At 30.7% G+C, this 24831-nt stretch overlaps 1 protein-coding gene across 2 annotated transcripts in view; it reads left to right on the top strand.

The window, feature by feature from the left end:
- LOC134715156 (uncharacterized) overlaps positions 1-24831 on the top strand; it is a 35086-nt gene that overhangs the window by 9590 nt on the left and 665 nt on the right. The window contains exons 4-5 of one of the 2 annotated variants that reach the window (XM_063577118.1): positions 21245-21392; positions 23949-24143. In XM_063577118.1, coding sequence (XP_063433188.1) covers positions 21245-21392; positions 23949-24143 — 343 coding nt within the window. Of the gene's footprint in view, positions 1-518; positions 699-1565; positions 1950-21244; positions 21393-23948; positions 24144-24831 lie in introns of those variants that run through there. The other variant, XM_063577119.1, reaches the window with a different exon arrangement.

The following is a 24831-nucleotide window of genomic DNA, read 5'->3' as shown; positions in this document are numbered from 1 at the left end:
ATCAAAGATACCAGGCTTATAATTTAGTACGCCAGACGCGCATTTCGTCTACATAAGACTCATCAATGACGCTCAGATAAAATAACGTACATTTTCTTTACTTAAAATGCGCTTCATTAAGAACATTCAAAGTAAATATTGAGCAACCAGAGGAATGAATACAAATAAAATCAGTCACACAACCAAACGGAAGCCTAACAATATTTAGTACACCATGGAAAGATAATCTCGTATTGGCATGTTTTAAATTTAGTAAAACTCTACATTTTGAAAACAAATCTACCAATTCCAATTACCTGTGTGTCAATATAATGAAATAAACATTGAAAATGTAAGTATAGTATGTACTGCTGGCGATAACGATTGCAATCAGCAACCAACTGGGATACCTTCTTCTTGTTGGTGTTAAACAAAGACGATTTGTAACAATACACCAGTTACCTACTTGCAATTTAAGTAAACAAACTCTGGTTAAACCTTTTTAAATTAAGCGTAAGTATTTTTGTCTATGTCAACAGATTATAGTTATACTGGAACAATCGGCGGCACAGTGGCAGGAGCTATTTTCTTTGTTGTTTTAATTGTTATCTTTGGGGTGGTCTGCAGACGACGTGTGTATGCAAGGTCAATAACAACATATGGCTCTCCAACTCAGGCTACCTCTGTCATAACCCAGTCTGGTTCACAACAAATGGGAGGTAAGAGAATGTTTATTGACTTTTTTGTTATGGTACATAGGAACTGAAACTGTTTTTGGATTACCCTATTTAAATAATTGAAAGAGATAAAGGAATTGAAACAGTTGTTGTGAAAACCCTATCAATAACATTGAAAGATTTGAATGCGAATACATCATAATTATCACTTGAACTTTTAATGGAGGTCTTGCTGTATATTAATTGCTGTATATGAAAATGCCTGTACCAAGTCAGGAATATGACAGTACACAAAAATCACAAAAATACTAAACTTAGGGGAAAATCAATTCGGAAAGTACATAATTACAGGGCAAAAACTAAATAACAAAACGCATCAAAAACTGTCATATTCCAGACTTGGTACATGCATTTTTAAATGTAGAAAATGGTGGATTAAACCGGGTTTAATAGCGCTTACCCTCTCATTTTAATTACATTTTCATCAAATTGGTGTAATCAATTACAAAGACAAATACAAATGCAAGAACACTATAACATTTAATTTAGATGATAGGCAATATCATATCCTAGATTCTATACTTCAAGACTATCATGTATTATTTGTGAAGTTAATACGGAATATGTATCAGAAGGTATTGGTATCTTCTTATGAACCTTTTTAGTATTGTTTTAGAAGAAAAGAAAACAACTATAATAATTGATTACATATTTTAGAAGATAAAATTTCTACTAGCCGTCGTCACGTTAATATTACGAATGTCACAAAAACGCCCTCTTATTTTTATATGTTTAGCAAGTTAAAACAAATGAAACATTCTTTATTCATATCAATTTTGTTACTGAAATAAGTTACATTATTTAGCTATAATGGATAAAAGTATAATGAAGATGTGTCATATATTTCAGGATTCGCCAATCCTGGATATCCAACTGGTCCGGCATCTCCTCCTCCGTATGCCCCTCCTCCAAATACTGGTTATCCTGCTCCACAACAAGGATACTCCAACCAACAACAGTATCCACCACCTCCATATCCACAAGCTAATGTAGGCCAGCAACATTATCCAGCAGGAGGACCAACAAAATACTGATAAATTTGTCATCTTACTTTTTTTCAACATCTATATGTAATCGCCGTACGGTGACGTATAGTTGTTAATTGTGGCGAGTTTTCTCATTAGCAATAATACCACATCTTCTTTTTATATATATATTGAAAAGAATGACAATAGATTGCACTTTGTTTTGAACAAAATGATCGCATTGATGGAAAAAATCTTGTTATAAAATAATTTGAAATATATATCCTGAGTTATCTTTAACTTTTTTAATCTATTATGATTTGATTTGTGTTCATAAAACTTTTTTATTAAAGTGCCTTTATTGCTAATCATTGTACTGATTTGCCCATAATTGGTACTGTTATAACATATTTCATCTATGTTTAATTTATGTAGATTTTTTAATTTATAATGACAAGTATATAATTATTTTATCTGGTTGATTACAAATCCCGACATAGCTTGAAATGGAAACAGGAGAGTGTTAGGACATTGTCAATTCTGCGTATAACTCATTAGCGTCAATTATTTATCATTCATGTTTTCAAGGCCGGCATTGCATGAAAATAAAAGTTTGATCTACCTAATATCTTGTCTCACATATATTATCAATACATTTCTGCCAGAACATTATTCGATCATTAATCATTATTTCTTCTTTAACCCGTGTTTGCTTAATTCAGCTGTAACAAATTCTTTTTTTGTACAAAGAATCATTGCAATTATACAAAACACAACACGATTTCTTGATTACTTTATTCTTTTAAAAAGTATGATGCGCTGAAATGGACTAGTTGATATCGTTGTTTAAAGCTTCATCAATAACTAAAATTGGTCATATTTTCTACCCTCTTTAATAATAACTGCTTCAATAAAATTAATCAGTATCCCATGATTATCACTGGTCCTTTAAGAGCACAACCTTTAAAGTTCACCTTTCAATTACCTATGTATACAGAGTTTATTACATTGGTTGCAATGAATTACATTGATTTCCCAGTTAGATAAAAACCGATAATTTCACATGTGAAATAAACGTGGTTATTTCACTCTCTGACGTCATACAACAATATCCGTTGTCAAGACGTCGATAACGTCGAAACAAAACATGCGTAGGAAAAACATATAGTTCCTTACATTTTCTACATTTATTTCATAAAAAAAAGCAATTTGACAATGTAATAAAAAGTATAACTAATCGCCGTATTTGAATATCAAACATAAGACAACTTGTGACCGAACGCCGCTATGGATTAAACTCTTTTTTTTTTGTTTTTGTTTTTTTAAACGTAATAAATATCTTTATTTCAAATTTGCTGTTACAATTTACCAAGTTTACAGCTTGTAACTTAGTATCCCTCTTGTTAGTTTACCTAATAGTTTAGGGAAACACTATTTGGTAAGATATAACTTATTCATAATATTAGTATCTATAGTTATAATTGATTTCACAAATATATTAAATAAATATTGTGAATACACATACAGATCTTTGTTAAAAAATTTCTTGTCTTTTTTTTTTTATATCTTAAATTTTCCGGAACTATTTCCGTTATCGATTTTATCGAATGATCCGTGTTCCATTGAAAGAAATTGGGCTTAGAAAAAGTTCGGCAAGCATGTGCGTTATCGCATTACCGAGTGTGTCTAATATTCTTTTATAAACAGGATTTAACTTATAAAATTTGGTAAGTATACCATTTTTGTTTAAATTTCTACTAATCTATTGTATGTCGTCGTGTATATGTATTACACAAGTTATAAATCATTCATTTTAGCGTGCACAATTCACAATTTGTCTACACTATGAATAAATTATTAAATAATCGTGATTACACATGTTTTTTCTTTTATGTTTATGAATAAAACAATAATATGTACCATTGCGTTGCTTATGCATGGTTGAACATTATTACAAACATATTTGTAACACATGCCGACATGCATGATTTAACCTGTGAATAAACATGACCATATATGGCATGTAAACAATTTTAAAACAATTGTGTTTACGTTTTGTACTTTTATAATGAAATATTCAGACATTTAAAACTGATTTAATTCTGATTTTTTTGATAATCTTCAATAAATTTATTTGTAGTTAATCTCAAAGTATGCTGAGTCTTCAATTTTGTACCCTATTACTAGATTTTCAAGACTTAAAATGTTTTTGTCTATACCTAGGGAGTTCATTAATTTCATTGCTATTTTTAGGAAGTCTGTATTAAATAAGCAGTTGACAAAAAAGTGTTCATAGTTGTCTTTTTCTTTACAATGCTTACATAAGTTGTCTTCAGTAATTTTCCACTTTTTTAATAGTTCATTACATGGCAGAATATAGTGAATAAGTTTCCATCTAAATATTTTCAATCTGTTGTCAGTGAGATATTGAAAAATAAAAACAAAGTTATTTTTGAACTTGTTATTTAAATTTTTGTCAAGTAATTTTTCCCATAAAAGAAAACCGTTTGGTTTTTCATGATTTTCTTTTAGTTTGAATATTTTATAGAGTTCTCTAGTGCTTGTTAATGGAGTTATTGTTGTATACCTAATTTTTAAGTCGTTAACAACTTTAACTTTAGTTTTGATGGATTCTTCAGTACAAAGAATTAATTTCCACTTCTTTGGTATAGCTTGTTTTAACATATATATTTGGTTTATCCAATTTTGTTTATATTTAAGCTTAGATAAGATTGTAGTTTCAGAGATTTTACCTTGTTCATCAATGATATCATTTATATTAATTATATCGCTTATTATCCAATCGTCAAAGTTTAGACATTTTCTGTTAAACCTAATATTATCATTACCCCACAAAACTTGTTTTCTGATTTCAAAAAATCTTTTGGGATCTTTTGTGTTCCCTCCTTTTTCACTAATCCAATCTTTAATTAGTTGCTTGTAGAAGTCTGGTATATTTTGTAACTTATTTTTATCAATGTCTTTAATACTCTTTAAATTCATTTTGAATACAAGAAGATTTTTTCCTAATTTGTTGAAATAAAATTTTGGAATGATTGTCCAATTATCATTTTTATCTTCGTTTAATTTTAGAATCCAATTGATATGCAATGATTTTATGTAAACATCAATGTCTGTCATTTTAAGCCCACCTTCCAAAAAATCTTTTGTAAGTGTGGATCTTTTTATTTTGTCTTTTTTGCCTTTCCATATAAAATTATATATCAAAGTTTTAAAATTTTGCAACATTTCTTTAGGAATTAAAGTGTTTGATGCAATATATGTTAGGTTTGGCAAAACAAGTGATTTGATGATTACTATCTTTCCTATAATAGTAAGATTTCTTTTACTCCAATCCGCTATTATTTTTTTACATTTTAAAAGCTGTTTTTCAAAATTTAATTTTTGACATTCTTGTTTATTATGCCCAAAATAAATTCCAAGACTTTTAATAGGTGTAGTACACCAATTTATATCTTCACATTTATCACGACAGTGTTTCAATTGGCCTAGCCATATCCCTTCAGTTTTTGTTTTATTTAATTTTAAACCTGAGAAAGTACCAAATATTTCTATTAAGTTAATTGCAAGAGTAACATCTTTTTTTGATTGAAGAAATAAAGTGGTATCATCTGCTAGTTGACAAATTTTCAGAGTATTACTTTTACCATCTAGTTTTATTTCTAGCCCTTTTAAGTTTTTATTTTCCCTTATCTTAATTGCCATTACTTCTACTGCTAGAACAAAAAGTAACGATGATAGCGGACATCCTTGTCGGATTCCACGAGAAGCACTGAATCGAGTAGAAACCCACCCGTTATTAATAATGCATCCTTTCATATCTGAGTACATTGTCTGAACCCACCTAATAAAATTATTTTTAAAGCCAAATTTCTTTAAAGTCTCAAACATGAAGTTCCATTCTAATGAATCAAATGCTTTTGTAAAGTCAAGGAATAAGATTGCTCCATCTATTTTAAAAGTTTCAGAGTAATCTATAACATCTTGTATTATCTTTGTGCTAATGCATAAGCGAGTAATTTTGCATCATAATTTAAAAGAGTTATAGGTCTATAATTATCTAATGAAAGAGGGTTATTTTTTTTATAAATTAAGGATATTAAACCTACTTTCTGAGTGTTTGATAACTTTCCCTTTTCATAACAATAATTAAAAGTGGCGACTATAAATGTTTTTAATTCTTCCCAAAATGCTCTGTAGAATTCAACATTTAATCCATCAAGCCCAGGAGCTTTATTAAGTTTCATTTTAAAAATTGCATCAGTACATTCATCAACAGTTATTTCCCCTTCACAAGTATTACTTTCAGAGTCATTTAATTTTTTATATTCTTTTAGAGATTCTAAATATTTTTTTGTTTCTTCAAGCTCAGGATTTTTTGTAGAGTACAAATTTTTATAATAATTTGCTTCTAATTCTAATATTTTGTCTTGATCTCTTGTAACTTGACCCTTGTCATCATATAATTGGGTTATTGTTTTTCTACTCTGTCTAGATTTTTCCATCCCTAGAAAATATGCTGAATTTTTTTCTCCCTCTTCAACCCATTTTACCCTTGCCCTTATTCGATTACCTTTTATTTTCTCATTATAGAGTTTTCCTATTTCATTTTCTATATTTTCTACTTTCTGTACTAAATTGCTTTTGTTTTTATCATTGCATGATGATTTGTCTATAATTATATTTAATTCCGTTAACATTTTTTCCAACTTGCTGATTTGGTCTTTTTTATTCTTAGCTTTTATTTTACAATAGTTGATTGTCTGGTCTCTAACTTCAATTTTGAAATTGTCCCATAGAATGTCAAGTTCAGTTTTAGTTTTTGCCTTGTTTTTATAATTTTTTATTATCTTATTAATTATTTCAATGTAGTCTGCATTTTGAAGTACACTACTGTTAAGTTTCCAGTATCCCCTTCCTTTTTGACCTCTACTTAAATTTATTTTTAAAGAAACACAGTTGTGATCTGTGTATTGTAGTACTATTGGTCTTATATCACACGAAACACAGTTTTTGAATACCTCAGGAGCAATTAAAAAATAGTCTATTCTTGTCGACTCAGATCTATCTTTTCTACTCCATGTATATTGAACTTTGTTTGGATTTCTATTTCTCAACACATCACTTAGTTTAAGGGACTTTATAAGTTTATTTAAGTTGTGAGCATTTTTTTTAATTTTTTTGGTGCTTAGATTTGCTTTTTGAATCAATATGGGATAATATTTCATTATAATCTCCTCCTAGGATAAGTTGACCCAAACTTTTTTCTTCTATTACAGCATGAACAGTTTTAAAAAAAATATTTCTGCTTTTTGGATTATTTGGCGCATAAATGTTAGCTATTGTTATAATAGTGTCATCTATTTCAATATTAATAAGCAATAGCCTTCCCTCATTATCTTTATAGTCATCTATAATTTTAAAGTTTAGTTTTTTTTTCAGCCATATGGCAATTCCCCTTGAATTGCTTGAACCATTACTTAGTAAGAGTTTACCTTCAAATTCAGTATTTAAATGGTTTGTCAAGTTATCTGTAAAGTGTGTTTCTTGCATAAGAAGAATGTCACATTTTTGGGTTTTTGACCATTCAATCAATCTTTTTCTTTTATCAGGTTGCTGTAATCCTTTACAATTTACTGTACAGATATGAAGATGTTTGTTTAATACCATAGTTGGTGAGTATTTTTAATATTTATTTGTAACATCCATTATGCTTCAGTAAACTTAGGTAAATCCCCTTTGTATTGTTAATAATTAGGTTACATTTTAGTTGACCTTCACTGAGACTATAAATAGACATTTTTCCAGGTGTTTTATTTTTAACACTATTCCTGTTTTTAAAGGGACTTTTATTTATTAATCGACTTGTTCTTTGTATTATAAATAGGATCAAGATACTTATAATTATTTTACATTTGTAACTGAAGGTGTTAATTGTGTTATCATTACAAGTTTTACACTTATCAACTTTGTAAATAATTTTTATTGAAGACATACAAGTTGCATTCAAAAATGAGAAAAATGTGTTGTTTTCTATAACCTCAAAGGTCATTATTTGGGTCATCCTTGTGACTTCAAAAACAGTCAATGACATGTACATCATAACTTGAGAACACTCAGTGTCTGCTGGAATCAAATAAATATAAACACATATGCACTTCAACTCGAAATACATATTCAATACATATTTAAAAAGAAACATTTGTATATACTCATGCTTGCATATACACATACATGTATAACAAATAAAAACAATTTTGTTATATAAAGTAGTAAGATTGAGAATCAGTTTTGTTAAATTTTTTGTATTTATAGTACTGGTATGTTGGTTTAAATCTTTCATTATAACCACATTTGCATTTACAAAATTTAACTTTTGGGTTTTGAATATTTCTAGGTTTGAATAATTGACAAATAAAATTTATTGTAAAATTGTTTTCTTGAAGATTTTAATTTTTTGCTTTATTGCCAAAATGTGTTTGATTAAACAATTCTTATCTTTATTTTTAGGATAAGAAGATGGTGACCGATTTTGACTGGTCTTCACTGAACATTGGCTTCCAAAAAGTTGAAACTTCATAAGAAATGGATAAAATATGAACAGCTCAATATGTACAGACAGAACAAATATAATTATGTACAACTGCATTTTTTTTTAATTTTTTTTTTATAATATATAATAAAAATGGATTTAATACGATATAACAGTTTTCACTAGTATTTACTGCTGATTACACTTAGATTACATTTTTTTTTTCGAGGTTCTTGATCGTTTTGTTCTGTTATTTGTTGCACCATCATGCAGTTTTTCTGTAGGAGTAACTGGTGACTTTTCAAGTCCACTGGTAGTTGTTGGTTTCACTGGGGTACCATGATTTTGGCGTTGAGACGAAGATAGAGTTGTGAATTTGGTGATTTGTTGTTGATCGGAGTTTTTGTTTGGAATCCCATTAGCTTTGTTCGCTGTGTTTGCAGGTTTGATATTTTCTCTGCGAGCAGGTATGACTTTTGGTCTAGCTGCTTTGGGAATATCATTGTGCAGTTCACTATTGTTAGTGACAATTCCTGTTAGAATTGATTGAGATTGCTGCAGCTCTGCTTCAATAGATGTTGTTGCTATTGCTTCAACTATGTCGACTGGTGATTGTGTAGCCTCCGGATCTTCATTTTCCTCTATCTGAGGTTGTGCATAAGCTTCACAATGATCATTTTGATGTTCGTCATGTGCGCTAGAGTTTTGTTGTTCATGATCATGATTCGAAGATAAATCACTCGTACATTCGTTCTGTCTGTGGCCTGATTCTCCACAGCTTCTACATTTCCAATCATTTTGGCAGTCTCTGGTTTTGTGACCAGTTTCCATGCATTTATTACACTTGATATTGTCATTCTGTTGACCTTTATAAAGTACTGTGGCTCTGTATTTCCCTATGGGTATAGATTTGGGAATTGCCTTATCCAATGGGCCTTCACAGATGACAATTCGATCTCCTGTCAGGCAGTCGGTGATTTGATATTCAAATCTAAATCTTTCCCTGAAGTGTTTAATAATTGTGCAGTTGTACCCCTCTAGCGCTCTCAAAATTTGTCCATCATCCGCTGAGAGTGGTACATCTTTCACACGTATTTTAACATCTGTTGAATTTTCTTCAAACCGAACACGGGGATTTCTAGAATATATGAATATAGATTTCCCCCGAAGCTCAAGCCCGTCAGAAAGTAAACATTCTGTTTCTTTTTCTGTATCCAGGTATATCCGCCATAGACCTCTAATCCTTTGCAGACCCTTGATTGATCTTCTAGGTATTACTGCACCTATGGCTTTGTACATTTCATCAATTGTCAGATACAAACTTTTTAAATGTGGTTTTGGTATGTCTCCAAATACATCAGATTCTTCAATGAATACTGGCTTAACTGAGGGTATAGAATCATCAGATTGGTCAAATTTAGGTCCGTTTTTGAAAGCGTCGGCATACGACGCCATATTGGTTTTTTCTTGAATGTCAGATTTGGTCATAATTTACTCACCAATAGTGATATTTCAAGATAAATTCTCGAAAAGTTGGTGATAAATCACTAAGGGAGTGTTTTTGTTCCTATTTGAATACTTATTGTAACCAGTAAGAATGTCTAAATAAACTAAATACACAATTTCTCTTGAGCTATCTGCAGACCCGTTACCTTGGTTAGGGGCCGTAACTCTTTTAATCCATGCGTCGTTCGGTCACGCGTTGTCTTATTTTTTGATATTCAAATACGGCGATTAGTTATACTATAATTAACATAATTTCCTATTATATCATATCAACAGTAGATATGTTAATTACTCAAGTTCTATTCTAAGCATCTATTTTATATCAACAATAAATATGGACTTCAAAATAAGTATAAAATTACTTATTCTTTGGCCGGCCTATACTAACCATGGTATGATATAAGTTAGACAATCAATCTTTCTTTCTTCGAGCAACAATACAAATCGTCAATATTCGCTTTATAGTGTTCGTTATAATAGTCTTTGTAGCCAAATACAGACATCAACATGCCCTTATTGATACAGACAATCATACTACTGATGCGATAACTTGTGTACACCAGACGTTTGCTCGACACAAAAGAAAATTTATGGCAGACATATTTATAATATCAAATTTGATCTTGACCATATGCGTAATTTAAAAAAAGAAATTTTTAACTGAACAACTATGAAAATATTGTTCTCAACTTGCAGATTTTAAACAAGACCCATTGGTGGCATTCGGCTGTTGTCTGCTCTATGGTCGGGTTGTTGTCGCTTTGATACATTCCCAATTTCCTTTCTTAATTTTATTATACTCAGTACAATTTAGAGCTTGACCAATTATATAACGAAACCTGTCTGTTGTTGAAAACTATGTGTTGCACTATATATATTACTTCTTTAGTTGTGTAGTTATGATGCTGTTTTGGTGAAGTTTATCCACATCACATTTTAATCACATCACAAATTTCTATAATTTTACATGATAACAAAGACATATCTAAGTTTTAGTTTCATTGACTTATATATCAAACTTTTGTAAATAATGTTGCTACAATGGAATTTAAACTGGGGATACATGCAGTATTTATTATCGATTCACTGTATAATAAAATGTCTCAAATGTCTCTTCGATTCGCAGATTTATGAAAATACAAGATTAGACAATATATTTTTTATTTTCCGATTTAGGTCATCCAGGATATATCTATTACATAGGTATTTAATAAAAGTTACTGTTTTTAAAAGTATGAATTATTCCAAAAAATAAGGATGTTCTTATCCCAGGCAGAAAACCGTACCGTAATAGTCACAACCTTATTGGAACTTTTGGTCTTCAGTGCTTTTCAACTTTACTTGTTTTGGCTTTCAAACTTTTTTTTATCTGAGCGTCACCGGTTAGACTTGTGAGGACGAAACGCACGTCTAGCGTATTACATTTTAAATCTGATACCTTTTGTTAGCTATTATTCGTGTGTTTCTCTGTCCTATATTTTCTCCCATGTATTTGTATTGTAATCCTGTCATGTAATATTGTCATTTTAATGTTATATTCAACATTGCCATTTAAGCGGGAGTTTTGGCATGCCACAAACTCAGGTTCAACCGACCATTTTTTTTTCTTAAAACATCCTGTACCAAGTCAGAAAATTGGCATTGTTATATTATAGTTCTTTTCTGTGTGTGTAACATTTTAATGTTGTGTTTCTGTTGTGTCGTAGTTTTTCTCTAACATTTGATGCGTTTCCTTCAGTTTAAGTTTCTAACCCGGATTTTTTTCATCTCAATCGATTTATATATTTCGAACACCGGTATACTACTGTTGCCTTTATTTATATGCACATAAAAAAATTAACATGAAGAATCTACAGTATTTTACATGAAGTTCATATAGTACATCTAGTAAATAGTAAATGTAAATATCATATATTAAATTATGATAAAGAGTGATACAGTGAAAAATATTACAATCTTTACTTTTTAGGTTTAAGTAATCAAGAACCAACAGACCCACCTCCCATAATAGAGTTTAACACAATTATGATAATCCACCACCTTATTCTGAAATATATATTAAAGAGGAATCGAAATCTCCATCATCGAGGATATAATATGAGTTTACGCTATGTCGGGGTATTATATCAGTTTACTTTATATCTGGGATATCATGGCAGTTGACTACATGCATTTGACATAGTACAAGTATTAGATCACACTATTTGACGAAGATATACATCAGTTTACTCAGGGACGTATATATGTCCTTGGTCTACTTTATGCCACTGATACAAGATCAGTATATTCTATATCAATGATATGATATAAGTTACTCTATGCTACTGATAAAATATCAGTTTATTCTATACCAAGGATATGATATAAGTGACTCAATGCCACTGATACAATATCAGTAAATTATATACCAATCATATGTTATAAGTTACTCTGTTGCCATTGATCAAATATCAATATATTCTATACCAAGGATATGATATTAGTAACTCTATGCCATTGATATAATATCAGCACATTCTATACCAAGGATAGGATATAAGTTACTCTATGCTACTGAGAAAATATCAGTATATTTTATACCAATGATATGATATAAGTGACTCAATGCCACTGCTACAATATCAGTAAATTCTATGCCAAGGATATGATATAAGTTACTCAATGCCAAAGATACAATATCAGTATATTCTATATCAAGGATATGATATAAGTTACTCAATGCCAAAGATACAATATCAGTATATTCTATACCAAGGATAGGATATAAGTTTCTCTATGCTACTGGTACAATATCAGTATATTCTATACCAATGATATGATATAAGGGACTCAATGCCAAAGATACAATATCAGTATATTCTATACCAATGATATGATATAAGTTACTCAATGCCAAAGATACAATATCAGTATATTCTATACCAAGGATATGATATAAGTTACTCAATGCCAAAGATACAATATCAGTATATTCTATACCAAGGATAGGATATAAGTTTCTCTATGCTACTGGTACAATATCAGTATATTCTATACCAATTATATGATATAAGTGACTAAATGCCAAAGATACAATATCAGTATATTCTATACCAATTATATGATATAAGTGACTAAATGCCAAAGATACAATATTAGTATATTCTATACCAATTATATGATATTATACAAATACAGCCTTTGTATGAGGTCGATACAAGGATATATTGACCTGAAAGAAGTATATTGACTGAGGACGAAGTCCGAGGTCGATATACTTCTTTGGGTCGATATATCCTGTATTGACCTCATACAAAGGCTATATTTGTTATATTATTAATTTCCGTATATTTGTATCAAAATTGTCATTTAGGATTATTGGAATTTTATAGATATTACATTGTCCAGTATCTCCTTGACAGTAACAACATATAAGTTGTTATTTCATTTACTTTTTTTTTTTTTTTTTTTTTTACATCTTATGTATTTAAAGATTTTAAAAAAGGTCAAATAATCGATGACAAGATATCATGTGTTATATAACGTTAAACAATATCTTGAAATTCATTACATTACGTCACAAAGTATATCGGTTTTTGGATATTCTAAAAAATAACCGTGCGATATGCTTTTTGCCGGTCAATATGCTTTTTGCTATCCGCCGTTTTCTCTCTACCTTCGAAAATATAGTTTAACATGTGACTATCTCTAAACGAATCAAATTTGTTAATATATACGAATTAATAATATAAGTGATTAAATGCCAAAGATACAATATCAGTATATTCTATACCAAGGATATGATATAAGTTACTCTTTTGCCACTGTTACAATATCAGTATATTCTTTACCAATGATATGATATAAGTAACTGTATCCCACTGATACAATATCAGTATATTCTATGCCAAGGATATGATATAAGTTACTCTGCTGCCACTGATACAAACAGTACATTCTATACCAAGGATATAAAATAAGTTACTCTATGCCACTGAATAATACAAAAATTGAGAAAAAAAACACGGTTGATAATTTCCTGAGTGAAAGAACTCGTCAGCTTATGTTTCTTTAACAGAAAAGGGCGTTAGACTACTTTAAATACATAGTTTTGGGCAGGAATTCAGCTAAAAAAAAGTCATACCCTGCTTACCCTTCCGGAGCACCTGAGATCACCACTAGTTTTTGGTAGGGTTTGTGTTGTTTATTCTTTAGTTTTCTATGTTGTGTCATGTGTACTATTGTTTTTCTGTTTGTCTTTTTCATTTTTAGCCATGACGTTGTCAGTTTGTTTTAGATTTACGAGTTTGACTGTCCCTTTGGTATCTTTCGTCCCTCTTTCATATGTAGATTCCAGCAATAAATACACCGAAGAGGATATTACTGGCATGATGGACTTTTTAATTGACAACATATTGTAGAATTTGGAGGTTTGGACTTCTAACAGATTATTGGAATCCTAATGGGTACCAATTACGCTGCTGTACTTGCAGATTTGTTTTCGTATTCCTATGAAGCAAAATTTATCCAAGGGCTTGTACAAAAAGGAGAAAAGAAATTAGCCCAATCTTTTAATTTCACCTTTTAGTATACTAGTGATGTACTGTCACTTAATTATAATAAATTCAGTGATCACTTACATTTAATATAATTGAATTTGAAATTATATTAAATTAAGTTATCATGAATTTTTACGGTCGCCATTATGAGCTGATTGGTCATTATCACAAAAGTGTATCAGAAATCATATCTGATATTCTTCCTCAGTCATAAGAACCTACCATCATTACCGAACTGAACAAAGAAATAACACGACGGGTACCGTATATGGTGCAGGAAATGCTCACCCTTGTGGAGAACCTGATTTCACTCCCGGTTTTTAGTGGAGTCGTGTTAATTCTTATTTACTATTTAAAACTATTGATGTAAATTTCTTTTGGTTTTATGAGTCTTTTTTACTACTTGATCTTGATTGTTATTGTCTTCTTGGGTTCGAAACGTTTTTCTGGATTTTCCTTCATCAGGCACGCTCAAGCCAGTACCGAAACCGTTGAATTGAAACAATTCAATGTTTGGTGGCTCCGTTGATGACATTTTCTCACTGAAACAATTCAATGTTTGCTGACTACGTTGATGACGTTCTCTCACTGAACAATTCAATGTTTGGTAGCTATGTTGATGATGTTCTATCACTGAGCAATTCAATGTTTGAACAGGTTGCCAAGTGTTTCGTTTTCTATGTTGTGTTTTGTATACTGTTGTTATCTTTTGCCTGATTTTTTTTTGTCTTGGTATTTTCAGTTTGTTTTCGACGCATGAGTATTATCATTTGCATGTTATTTTTCTACCCTTTCGTCTGCATAATATTTTTCAATATAGAAATTTAAAAAGAGTCCAGTTGAGATCTAAGATTAACGACAAAAAAGATGATTTTATCTCGTTTCGTAACTACCAGTTATTTGAAGCAACAATATAAAATCAAGTTTTATTTAAACTGTATTCCTTATCATGATATTATTGATAAGGATTGCTACTGGCTTGGACGCTACTTAAGCAGTGGTAATCAATCATGGTAAAATTTAAAGAGTTACTGCCACCAAATGATTTGGTTAAATCAAATTTTTGTGGGTTTCGTGTTGCTTAGTCTTTAGTTTTCTATGTTTTGTCTTGTACTATCTTTTGTCTTTTTTTTTAATTTTAGCCATGGTGATATTTTCAGTCTATGAGTTTGACTCTGCTTCTGGTATTTTTCGTCCCTCTTTTATGGAAAACCCGATTCGTAACAATAACCTGTTTAATCGGAAAATCGGATTTATCAGAAGTTATCTGTGAGGATTGACGTCCTATGATACACGGACTACACAAAGATAAAATCCGGGTTGGGAAAGAATATCAGTTAAGTACACAATAATTAACATCTAAAGTGTTAAATAGATCAATTCGACGGTGTGGTGTTTGTTATCTTGATAGCTTAAAAATAAATATTACATACTTATATCTGTGTTTCAATATTTATTCATATATGGTTATGGGGGTAAGTCGCTATTTATTTTCCTTTTTAAATTTTCTGTTCCTTTACCTTCAGAGAAAGTCCCTATTAATAACGAAGAAAAAGCCTCAAGCTATATGTGTATATACTAGTATAGGAGGAAGTTCAAATCACCGTGTGTTTGTACATTTTGCTTTTTGTACCAGCGGTATATGAGAGGATCAATAATGAATTTATGTATTTCGTTATAAATAAATTTGGACTTCAATTCGTTCAATTTAAAATTAGCTTGTGCATGGCAGTTGCAACTTTAATTAAGAACATTTATATAAATAAACTCATCAAAGACACCAGGATAAAATTTTGTATATACGCAAGACGCGCGTTTCGTCTTCAAAAGACTCATCAGTGACACTCGAATACAAAAAAGTTAAAAGGCCAACAAAAGTAGGAAGTTGAAGAGCATTGAGGACCAAATTCCTAAACGTTATGCCAAATACAGCTAAGGTAATCTATGCCTGAGGTAGAAAAACCTTAGTATTTCAAAAATTTCAAAAAATTTTAACAGTAAATTTATTAATTTAATCATATCAATGATAATACATATTAGCAAAAAAAGTGCTGACTACCGGGCTTGTGATACCCTCGGGAAAATAAATCTCCACCAGCATTGGCATCGACCCAGTGATTGTCAATAAACTAATTATAGATACCCGGACTAAATTAAGTATATTTCGTCCAAAAAAACCTCATCAGTGACGCTCGAATCCAAAAAAGTTTTAAAAAAGGCCAAATAAAGTACGCAGTTGAAGAGCATAGAAATTTATTGTATCTTTAGTTTTATATACAACAGGATCACATCCGGGAAATCGCGGGAAATTAAATTTAAGTAAGATTGCCTAAGATAGAATGAATAAAATAAATGTCATATAATAACATAGATAAAATCAAACATTGGGGTTTTTTTATGGCCCCGCAACGAAGTGTTAGGTCCCATACAGTTTTACCATTGTATGTCATTCCGTCATTGCGCAACAAACCATTATGAGGACTTTTTTCTGAACGCCTTCAGATATTTTGATAATATTTGGTATGTGAGTTAACCATGATGAGTTACAGATTAAGTTTAATTTATATAAATTGTTGAAAAACACAGTTATAAAGACTTTTGGTAGGTTGAAAAATACTGTCCTCATATCTTTTTTATTTGTTATGTCTGTCCTGGCTTTTAATTTTTGACTATTCGGTCCGGCCTGGTTTATTTTTTATTATTTTAGCCTGACTTTCTCGTGTCTTTTTTTGGCCAAGTTGCTAATCATCCCCTTTTTACTAAAAATTCCTTTTCTGCCTATTGTTTCTACAAATTTCATCATCTATCCCCACCACATACATCTCCACCCCTTTCCACCTAAAATTCATCCGATAGTTCCCTATAATTTCCAAAAATATATAAAAAAAAAAAAGTTCGTCCGATGACGGAAACAATATCTAGACGACTTTATTATCGTTTTTTCACTCAAAATAATCCAAACAGAATTGGAGCGTTTTTAATGACCTAATCAGTTTAAATCTTTCACATACACTAATTGAATCAACTGAAATAGACAATTAAGTTTCTAAAATGTGTCCAAAATCTTTAGTCAGATAAACCTGAAATTTGAGGCCAAAATCGGTCCTTACCGAACCTACTCCGTTGTCGGTAAGTTTTAAGTTAACATGGACGTCAAAAGAACTATTTTGTGTTAGAGTAGGGCTACTTATCATACGTTCTGCATTGGAGGGAGTAATTGGCTGTCTGACACCTGTATTTTCGTTTTTCTCCAATACTTACCCAATCGAATAATAATAGCAATGGATGACAAATGCATTGTCCTTATAGAACACAAATTGATGATTTATTTACTGTGGAAGAAAGAGAAGCGACACACAAAATAAAGTCTTCACGTTTAATAGTATAGATATATTGTTGATTAAGATTTTGTTCGTATGAAGATTTCTTTTTGCTACATTGCTGACAGCATTTTCCTCTGCTACTAGTTTTCAGTTTTCTCCCCAAGTATATTTCGAACGTTATTGCAAACACAAAACAAATTTAAATCCTTCAAGTGTGCCTATGGTCAATGATTGTACACAAAAAAATCGTCTTTTCTTCTGAGCCTCCAATTGGCACACGAAGGGCCGTTAGATTAGACCGTTAGTTTTCCTGTTTAAATTGTTTTACGCTAGTAATTTTTTGAGCCTCTATATCTTGTTTTTTGGTGTGAGTCAAGGCTCAATGTCGAAGGCCTAACTGTTTACCTTTGGATCGTGCATTGTCTCATTGGCACTCAAACCATGGCACTCAAATCACACTTTCTTATACCTGTCAAAACCTGTTTCAAAATTTGTTATTATATAAAGCCAACAGGAGTATACTACTGTTCTTATCATACTAAATTTAGTCCTGGTATCTATGATGAGATTTTTTCACAAAGAGCCGGTGGTGTTTTAAAGAAAGGTAGTTGTATTGTTTATGTTACTATCGCGCAACAGAGGATAACGGCTTAAAGTTTGAAATGCCATAGTCATCTGCAATACAAATACTTAGTTATGGTGAAACTTTCGAATTGATGGCGTCCATTTTATCATTCAAAATCTATGGTTTATTACATGTAGTATCTTGCTAAAAGCAATCATCTATCAAGGGAAATGGCAAAAATCACAAGCCTTTGAATATTGCATCAACCAGGATAATTCACATGAAGGAGCTACTACTGAAATGTTATTGCATAAAAAAAGATTTTTATCTAAATAAAAGAATCACCTCATAAGTCTCATTGATATCTCTTTGTTTCTTAATATTACCATATGTATGGAGCAGATTATACGTAAATATTCAATCTCATTTGTAATTTCATAGAGCCCAAACGGATTGCTTTCGACAACATTCATCAAGTCCACTCGCCAACATAAAATTAAGTTGTATTGAACATTGCCAAATGACCTTTATCAGTATTTGGTAAAAAGCTGTAGAAACCATGTATAAGTCAGTTTTGCTAATAGTTGAGAATCATTAAATGCGTGAGAAACTATATAAACTTAAAAGACCCTAAATCGGCTAATGTATCACACTCAACTTTGCATGAGTGAATTGGAGCCTTAGTTTCTTAAATTTTGTACATATGAACAATACTTTTATATAGAGAGTGAATCGGATTGGACAGTTCAATGCATCATTTTCACGATTATGGTACTTATACATCTTCGGATTTCAAAGGGTATGGCTTTGAGCGTTCCTAATGAAGATTAATCCAGAAAAGCGCTTCGGACGCAATAAATTGATAAACGTGTTGTTTTCATTTTGTACATCACTGGATCGATACCTCTGCTGGTAAACTATAAGTCCCGGATGATTTCATCAGCTCAGTTGTCAGTACTTTGGTACTGACATGATTTAACAAACTTTACTATAATTGCTTGTTTTTTAATTTTTAAATTATTCAGAAACTAAGGTTTCAACTTCCTCAGGCAAAGTTGGCTTTATATGAATTTGGCTTTTTATTTTAGGTATTTTTGACATATAGCTCTTCAGTGGTCTCGGTACTTATACGTCTTCGGATATAAAATATTTGGCTTTGATCGTTTCTGATGAAGGTACATCCAAAAAAGCAGTTAGGGCGCAAGAAATAAATAAACGCATTGTTTTCAATTTTTTACACATCCGACAAACTTGTTGTTTTATTTCTACTGTTTGAAGGTGCGCTCGAAGTATCAATTGCTAGATTATTTTACATATGAAATGAATTGAATTGAGTTTACACGATTATAATAAACTAATGTTTTATTTTTGTAATTTTTGTAGACCCCAACTTTGACGATGAAAGTAGTTTTATTCTTGTTAGCAGTTTTCAATAGTGCAGACTATGTGACGGCATGGTATGATTCTGGTAAGGAACTACACATTAGTTTTGTATAGGTTTTCCGTTGGATAAAAATATCTTCATTCCGAAATGATAACAACAACATCAGCCTTTTTAAAGATAAATGCGATTGCGTTCGAAAAACAAAGTAAATTATACATGACGGTACATTATTAAATTCTTCACGCATTTTTTTTTCGTATCTAAACTGTTTTGTAGTGATTGAATTTATTAGATGCATAACTGTCTTTTTGTATCAGTTTGGTGGATTTTCTATCAGCAGTATTCTTTTACATTGTCGAGTTGTTTTCGAGTTATGAGTTTCAATATCCCTTTGTTAGCGTTTCAACTATTTTGCTGTTGTATATACAGATCATCATTTAGAAAAAAAAAGATATGGCGATGTATTATTTAAAGAAGCAGTTGTTATCTTATAAAATTTAGGATTTAGTTTGTGCGTATTTAAATTTTGTAATGTTCGTTAATAAACGCTATGTTTGTGAAATCTTACCGGTAATTATGACATGTCAATGACGCCACAGACTATTTCGCAAAGTTGTATTTTCAATTTGATAAATATAATAACTAAAACGGATCTTAATAAATACAATGTTATGAATCCAGCTTTGGATTTTCATTACCTCATCCTTAAAGAGAACAATGATGTTTGATCTCTGGTGGATAGCTAGATGTCTTATAATCAATAACATCTTAATCTATTTTATCATCATCATTTTGTGTATAAAATTCAATTTTTTAAGGTATACATGTACATAATCCTTTAACAACACATGATTATGATTATTTATTCCAGTGGGTTTTGGTGCTTGTTCGGTATCCCATGATGTTACTGAAGATCATTCGTACAAAATGTCATGGAATGGAGACAATCACTTGAGTGGATGTCAAGTATCATTTAACGGGCCTAGTGACTTTTCTGATGATGAATATAAGATCTGTATAAAAGCAGTAATCTGGAATGTAAAGGATGCTGGTGTTACTCTGAAATATTACACTTGAAGTAGCATTTTCGCTCAAAGGGTGGGTAATTTTCATATTTAATCAATTCCATCTTTATATTTATCATGTACTTTGCTACATCTCAAAATTCTTCTAATGAGGAAAAGTTACAGTAGGCCACCGTAAGCTTATTTGTTAGTTCAGTCTACATGATCGAGCTGTCCAGTGCGCTGGACACAGTACAGGTGGTGTTGTCACGATATGACAATAATAGCATGATTTGAGCTGATATTAAGAGTTTAGAATTAATATGCATTCGTGTCTTGCTCTTTAAATTTAGAAAGATATATGTCCATATGAATAGTTTATATGTAGGCTATAAGCGTTTGAGCCACTCAAAAACAAATTATCACATATTTTATTCTTTTTTAAAGGGAAATGTTTATCTTATTTTTAACCATACAATTTTAACAAATATCTGTAGCACTTAGGTATCACTACAAACCATCATGCACAAGAAAATGCATGTGCAAAACTGTAAATTTCAATTTTTTGATTGACTATCTAAAATCGAACGTCAAGTGTCATATATTTAGTCATTTTGTCATTTAAAATTATAATTGCTTTATCTTATAACTTGTTTTGTAACTTCATGTTTTCATCAACAATTATTACAGACGTATACAAAATATGATGGTGATCCAACATTTCAATGGTGTTCAGACCAAGACGATTATGTTTACGTTGAGCTCAGTACAGGATCGCTTACCAGTTCCAACCAAGGGCAGATATCATTAAATGTCACAGCTGTGAAGACATATACCTGTAATTATAAAGCTTATTTACATATCTAACAAGTTGTATATACAATGTGAGAATTCAAAAAGGGATTTAAATATCTAGTAGTTTGAGCATTTAGGTCCATTTGAATAGCATATTTACCTTACGATATCGGTATATCGGCATTTAATCGAATCATAACATGTGCCTGTGATTTGTTACAAACTTATATCTTTAAAAATAAAATATCTGTATTTGGGTAAGATGATGCAAGCATACGATTTTTATTGCGACTTACACTTTGAGAAGCAAATAATATTTTACCACTTTATTAAAATAGTGTGTAAAAACGTTAATTATAAGTTATGAAAGTCAAGTGGCTAGAGCATTTTTCTGAGGAAGTTTTAAAAAATTTGTTTACAGTGGGTTAGCTTTCATTAGTCTTCACTATCCTATAGATTAACACCTTTTTGTTATATTTAAAATTTAGAATCTTCATTGAAGGTGGAGCACGAACGCACAATTAATATAAATATTGAAGTGCCATTTGTATGCAAGAGTGACATTCCTTTGTTTTATGTTCCGATTCGAAAAAAATATTTAAGTAGGGTCAACCTTTAACAGGTTAATTATTTTATAGTTAAGTATAGGTTTCTGATATAATTTTGAATAATTACAAAATGTATCAATTCAATATATTTCAGTTTTTGTTATTGTTGTATCAAAAACAATGATGTACGAATATAATTTCATGAATTTGAAACGTTTAAAATTATTACATACCAATATAAAGAACCGTTCATTATTTTTGAGAAAGACTATAATGAAAGTCGAATTATACATCTCCCCTTCAGGAAAGATTTATTGGAAAATTAACCAGAGTTATCTAATATTAATCACAGAGAGGGACTATATGGCAATTTTTAATTGTAGCATATTTAACTATAAAACAATTTTCCACTATAAACGAATGTTACTCTATACAAATATAAAGACTCTGTTAGCTAAATCTACAAACTTGTATTAAAATAGATTAATATGCATCAAAATTTGAAGACATTGACATTTAAAGAAAAATACATATTGTTCTTAACTTATTATTAATTTCTATTAACGACTGCCATACCTTGAGGTACAGTGAACGAAAGTAATTACTTTTGCTTACAGGTTCATAAGAAATGTATGATCTGTTAAGTCAAACTTAACGTAAGATAGAACCATAATCAAAGACCTATTGTAGAATCAGGCTTTCGTCAATTTTATTTTAATTACTGCTTCTGACTTTCTTGTCTGCATAGTGCTAAAATTTGGATTTATGGCAGTTGCAATGACATTGGTTTTATTTTCCTATTGTCGACATCCCTATTCGTAAGTAATAAAATGCACAGTCCTCTCAGGTTATGAGGCTGACTTCATACAAGAACTTCTTAGGAAGAAAGATAAGAAGTTAGCAATATCCTTTAACTCTACTTTCCGCTATATAGATGATGTTTTTTTTTACTTAATAATTCAAAATTTGGTGACTATGTCGAACGCATCTATCCCATTAAACTACAGAAAAAGGATACAGCAAATACAGTTAAGTCGGCCTCATATCTTGAGTAGAAATGATCATGGGCATGACCATACGCGTATGGTTATAATACTCATAAAATACTCATATGGTCCGGAACATATATATTCATTCACCATTTTACAGTGAGGACAAAAATAAAAAGTCTGATAAATGAAAACAATGACCATCAACAACTATACACCATTCTTCAAAATAAAATAACATTCCTAAATAACGACAAAGTAAATATCTATTAGCTATATATTGTCAATATATTGGTATATAATATCCAAAACATCTCTGAAAACTGTTTCGACAATTTACAAATGCTTTTCAAGTAAAGCTGTAACTGTTTTAAGGTAAAATTATGGACACATTGATCTTTCTGTGTAGGGATATCTCTCTTTTTTTTACTTGCATACACGCTATTACTGTATCTGCCGATCGATATATCTTGTCAGAAGTACATTTGTTTTACTTTAAATGACACACAAAACAAAAGTGCAGCCTTACAATATAAGTTAATTTTGGCCACGAGCATCACTGAAGAGACATGTATTGTCGAAATGCGCATCTTGTGCAAGAAAATTAGTACCGTTAATTTTATTTTAACCTGTGTTATGATAAACTCTTTTATGGAGTGCTGTAAATTTTGTAAAACATACAATTTCGAAGTCAAGAAAACGTATTTCACTAATTTGTCTGTAGATACAAGTAAATGAACATTTGAAAGTTAGTATGGTATTATTGGAGATAGCAGTTATCAACAAACTTTGGATCCTTCTGATTGGTATCAAACAATGAGGACTTGAAACAATACACCTTTGAAAATGCCTGTACCAAGTCAGGAATATGACAGTTCTTGTCTATTCGTTTTTGATGCGATTTGTTATTTGATTTTGCCATGAGATTATGGACTTTCCGAATTGATTTTCCTCTTAGTTCCGTATTTTTGGGATTTTACTTTCCACTTATCTACTTCTTTGATTTAGTAAACAGACTCTGGTTAAAGTACTTTAATGATGCTAAATAATGTTTGTTTCTAGCAACAGATAATAGTTATACCGGTTTTGGAACGATCAGCGGTTCAGTGACAGGAGGAGTTATGTTTCTAGTAATTGTATGTGTTATCGTTGTGGTGGTTTGCAGACGACGTGCTTATGCCAGATCAATAAGAGCATTTGGCGCTGGAACTTCGGTTACCACTGTCGTGTCCATGTCTGTTTCACGACAAATAGGAGGTAAGATTTTGGAACATCCTCTCTAAAACATTAAAAGAGATAAAGAAATTGAAGCAGTTTTTTTTAAAACCCCTTTCTAAAACATTGAAAGAGATAAAGAAATTGAAGCAGTTTTTTGGAAACCCCTTTCAAAACATTGAAAGAGATAAAGAAATTGAAACAGTTTTTTTAACCCCTTTCTAAAACATTGAAAGAGATAAAGGAATTAAAACAGTTTTTTTTGGAACCCCTTTCTAAAACATTGAAAGAGATAAAGGAATTGAAACAGTTTTTTTTAAACATCCTATCTAAAACATTGAAAGAGATAAAGGAATTGAAACAGTTTTTTGGAACATCCTATGAAAAACATTGAAAGAGACTAAGGAATTAAAATAGATTTTTGAACATCTTATCTCAAACATTGAAAAAGATAAAAGAATTGAAACAGTTTTTTGAATACCATATGAATAACAGTGAAAGAGATGACTACGAATGCATCATAGGAATGGTATTAATTTTTAATGGAGAATTTTGAAACAAATAAAACAAATTCATTAAATTCCATATAACTATTATAATCGAGTACATATTTTGGTAGACAGAATTTCAACTAACCGTAGCCAATCTTTTCACGTTAAATAGAATTCTGCAAAAACATCCTCTTATTTTCATATGTTGAGCAAGTAAAAACAAATATAACATTCTTTAA

The sequence above is a fragment of the Mytilus trossulus genome, chromosome 4, assembly GCF_036588685.1.
Source record: "Mytilus trossulus isolate FHL-02 chromosome 4, PNRI_Mtr1.1.1.hap1, whole genome shotgun sequence".
NCBI lineage: Eukaryota > Metazoa > Mollusca > Bivalvia > Mytilida > Mytilidae > Mytilus > Mytilus trossulus.
Note: the sequence above shows the minus strand (reverse complement) of the source record. Positions and strands in the feature narration are given on the sequence as shown.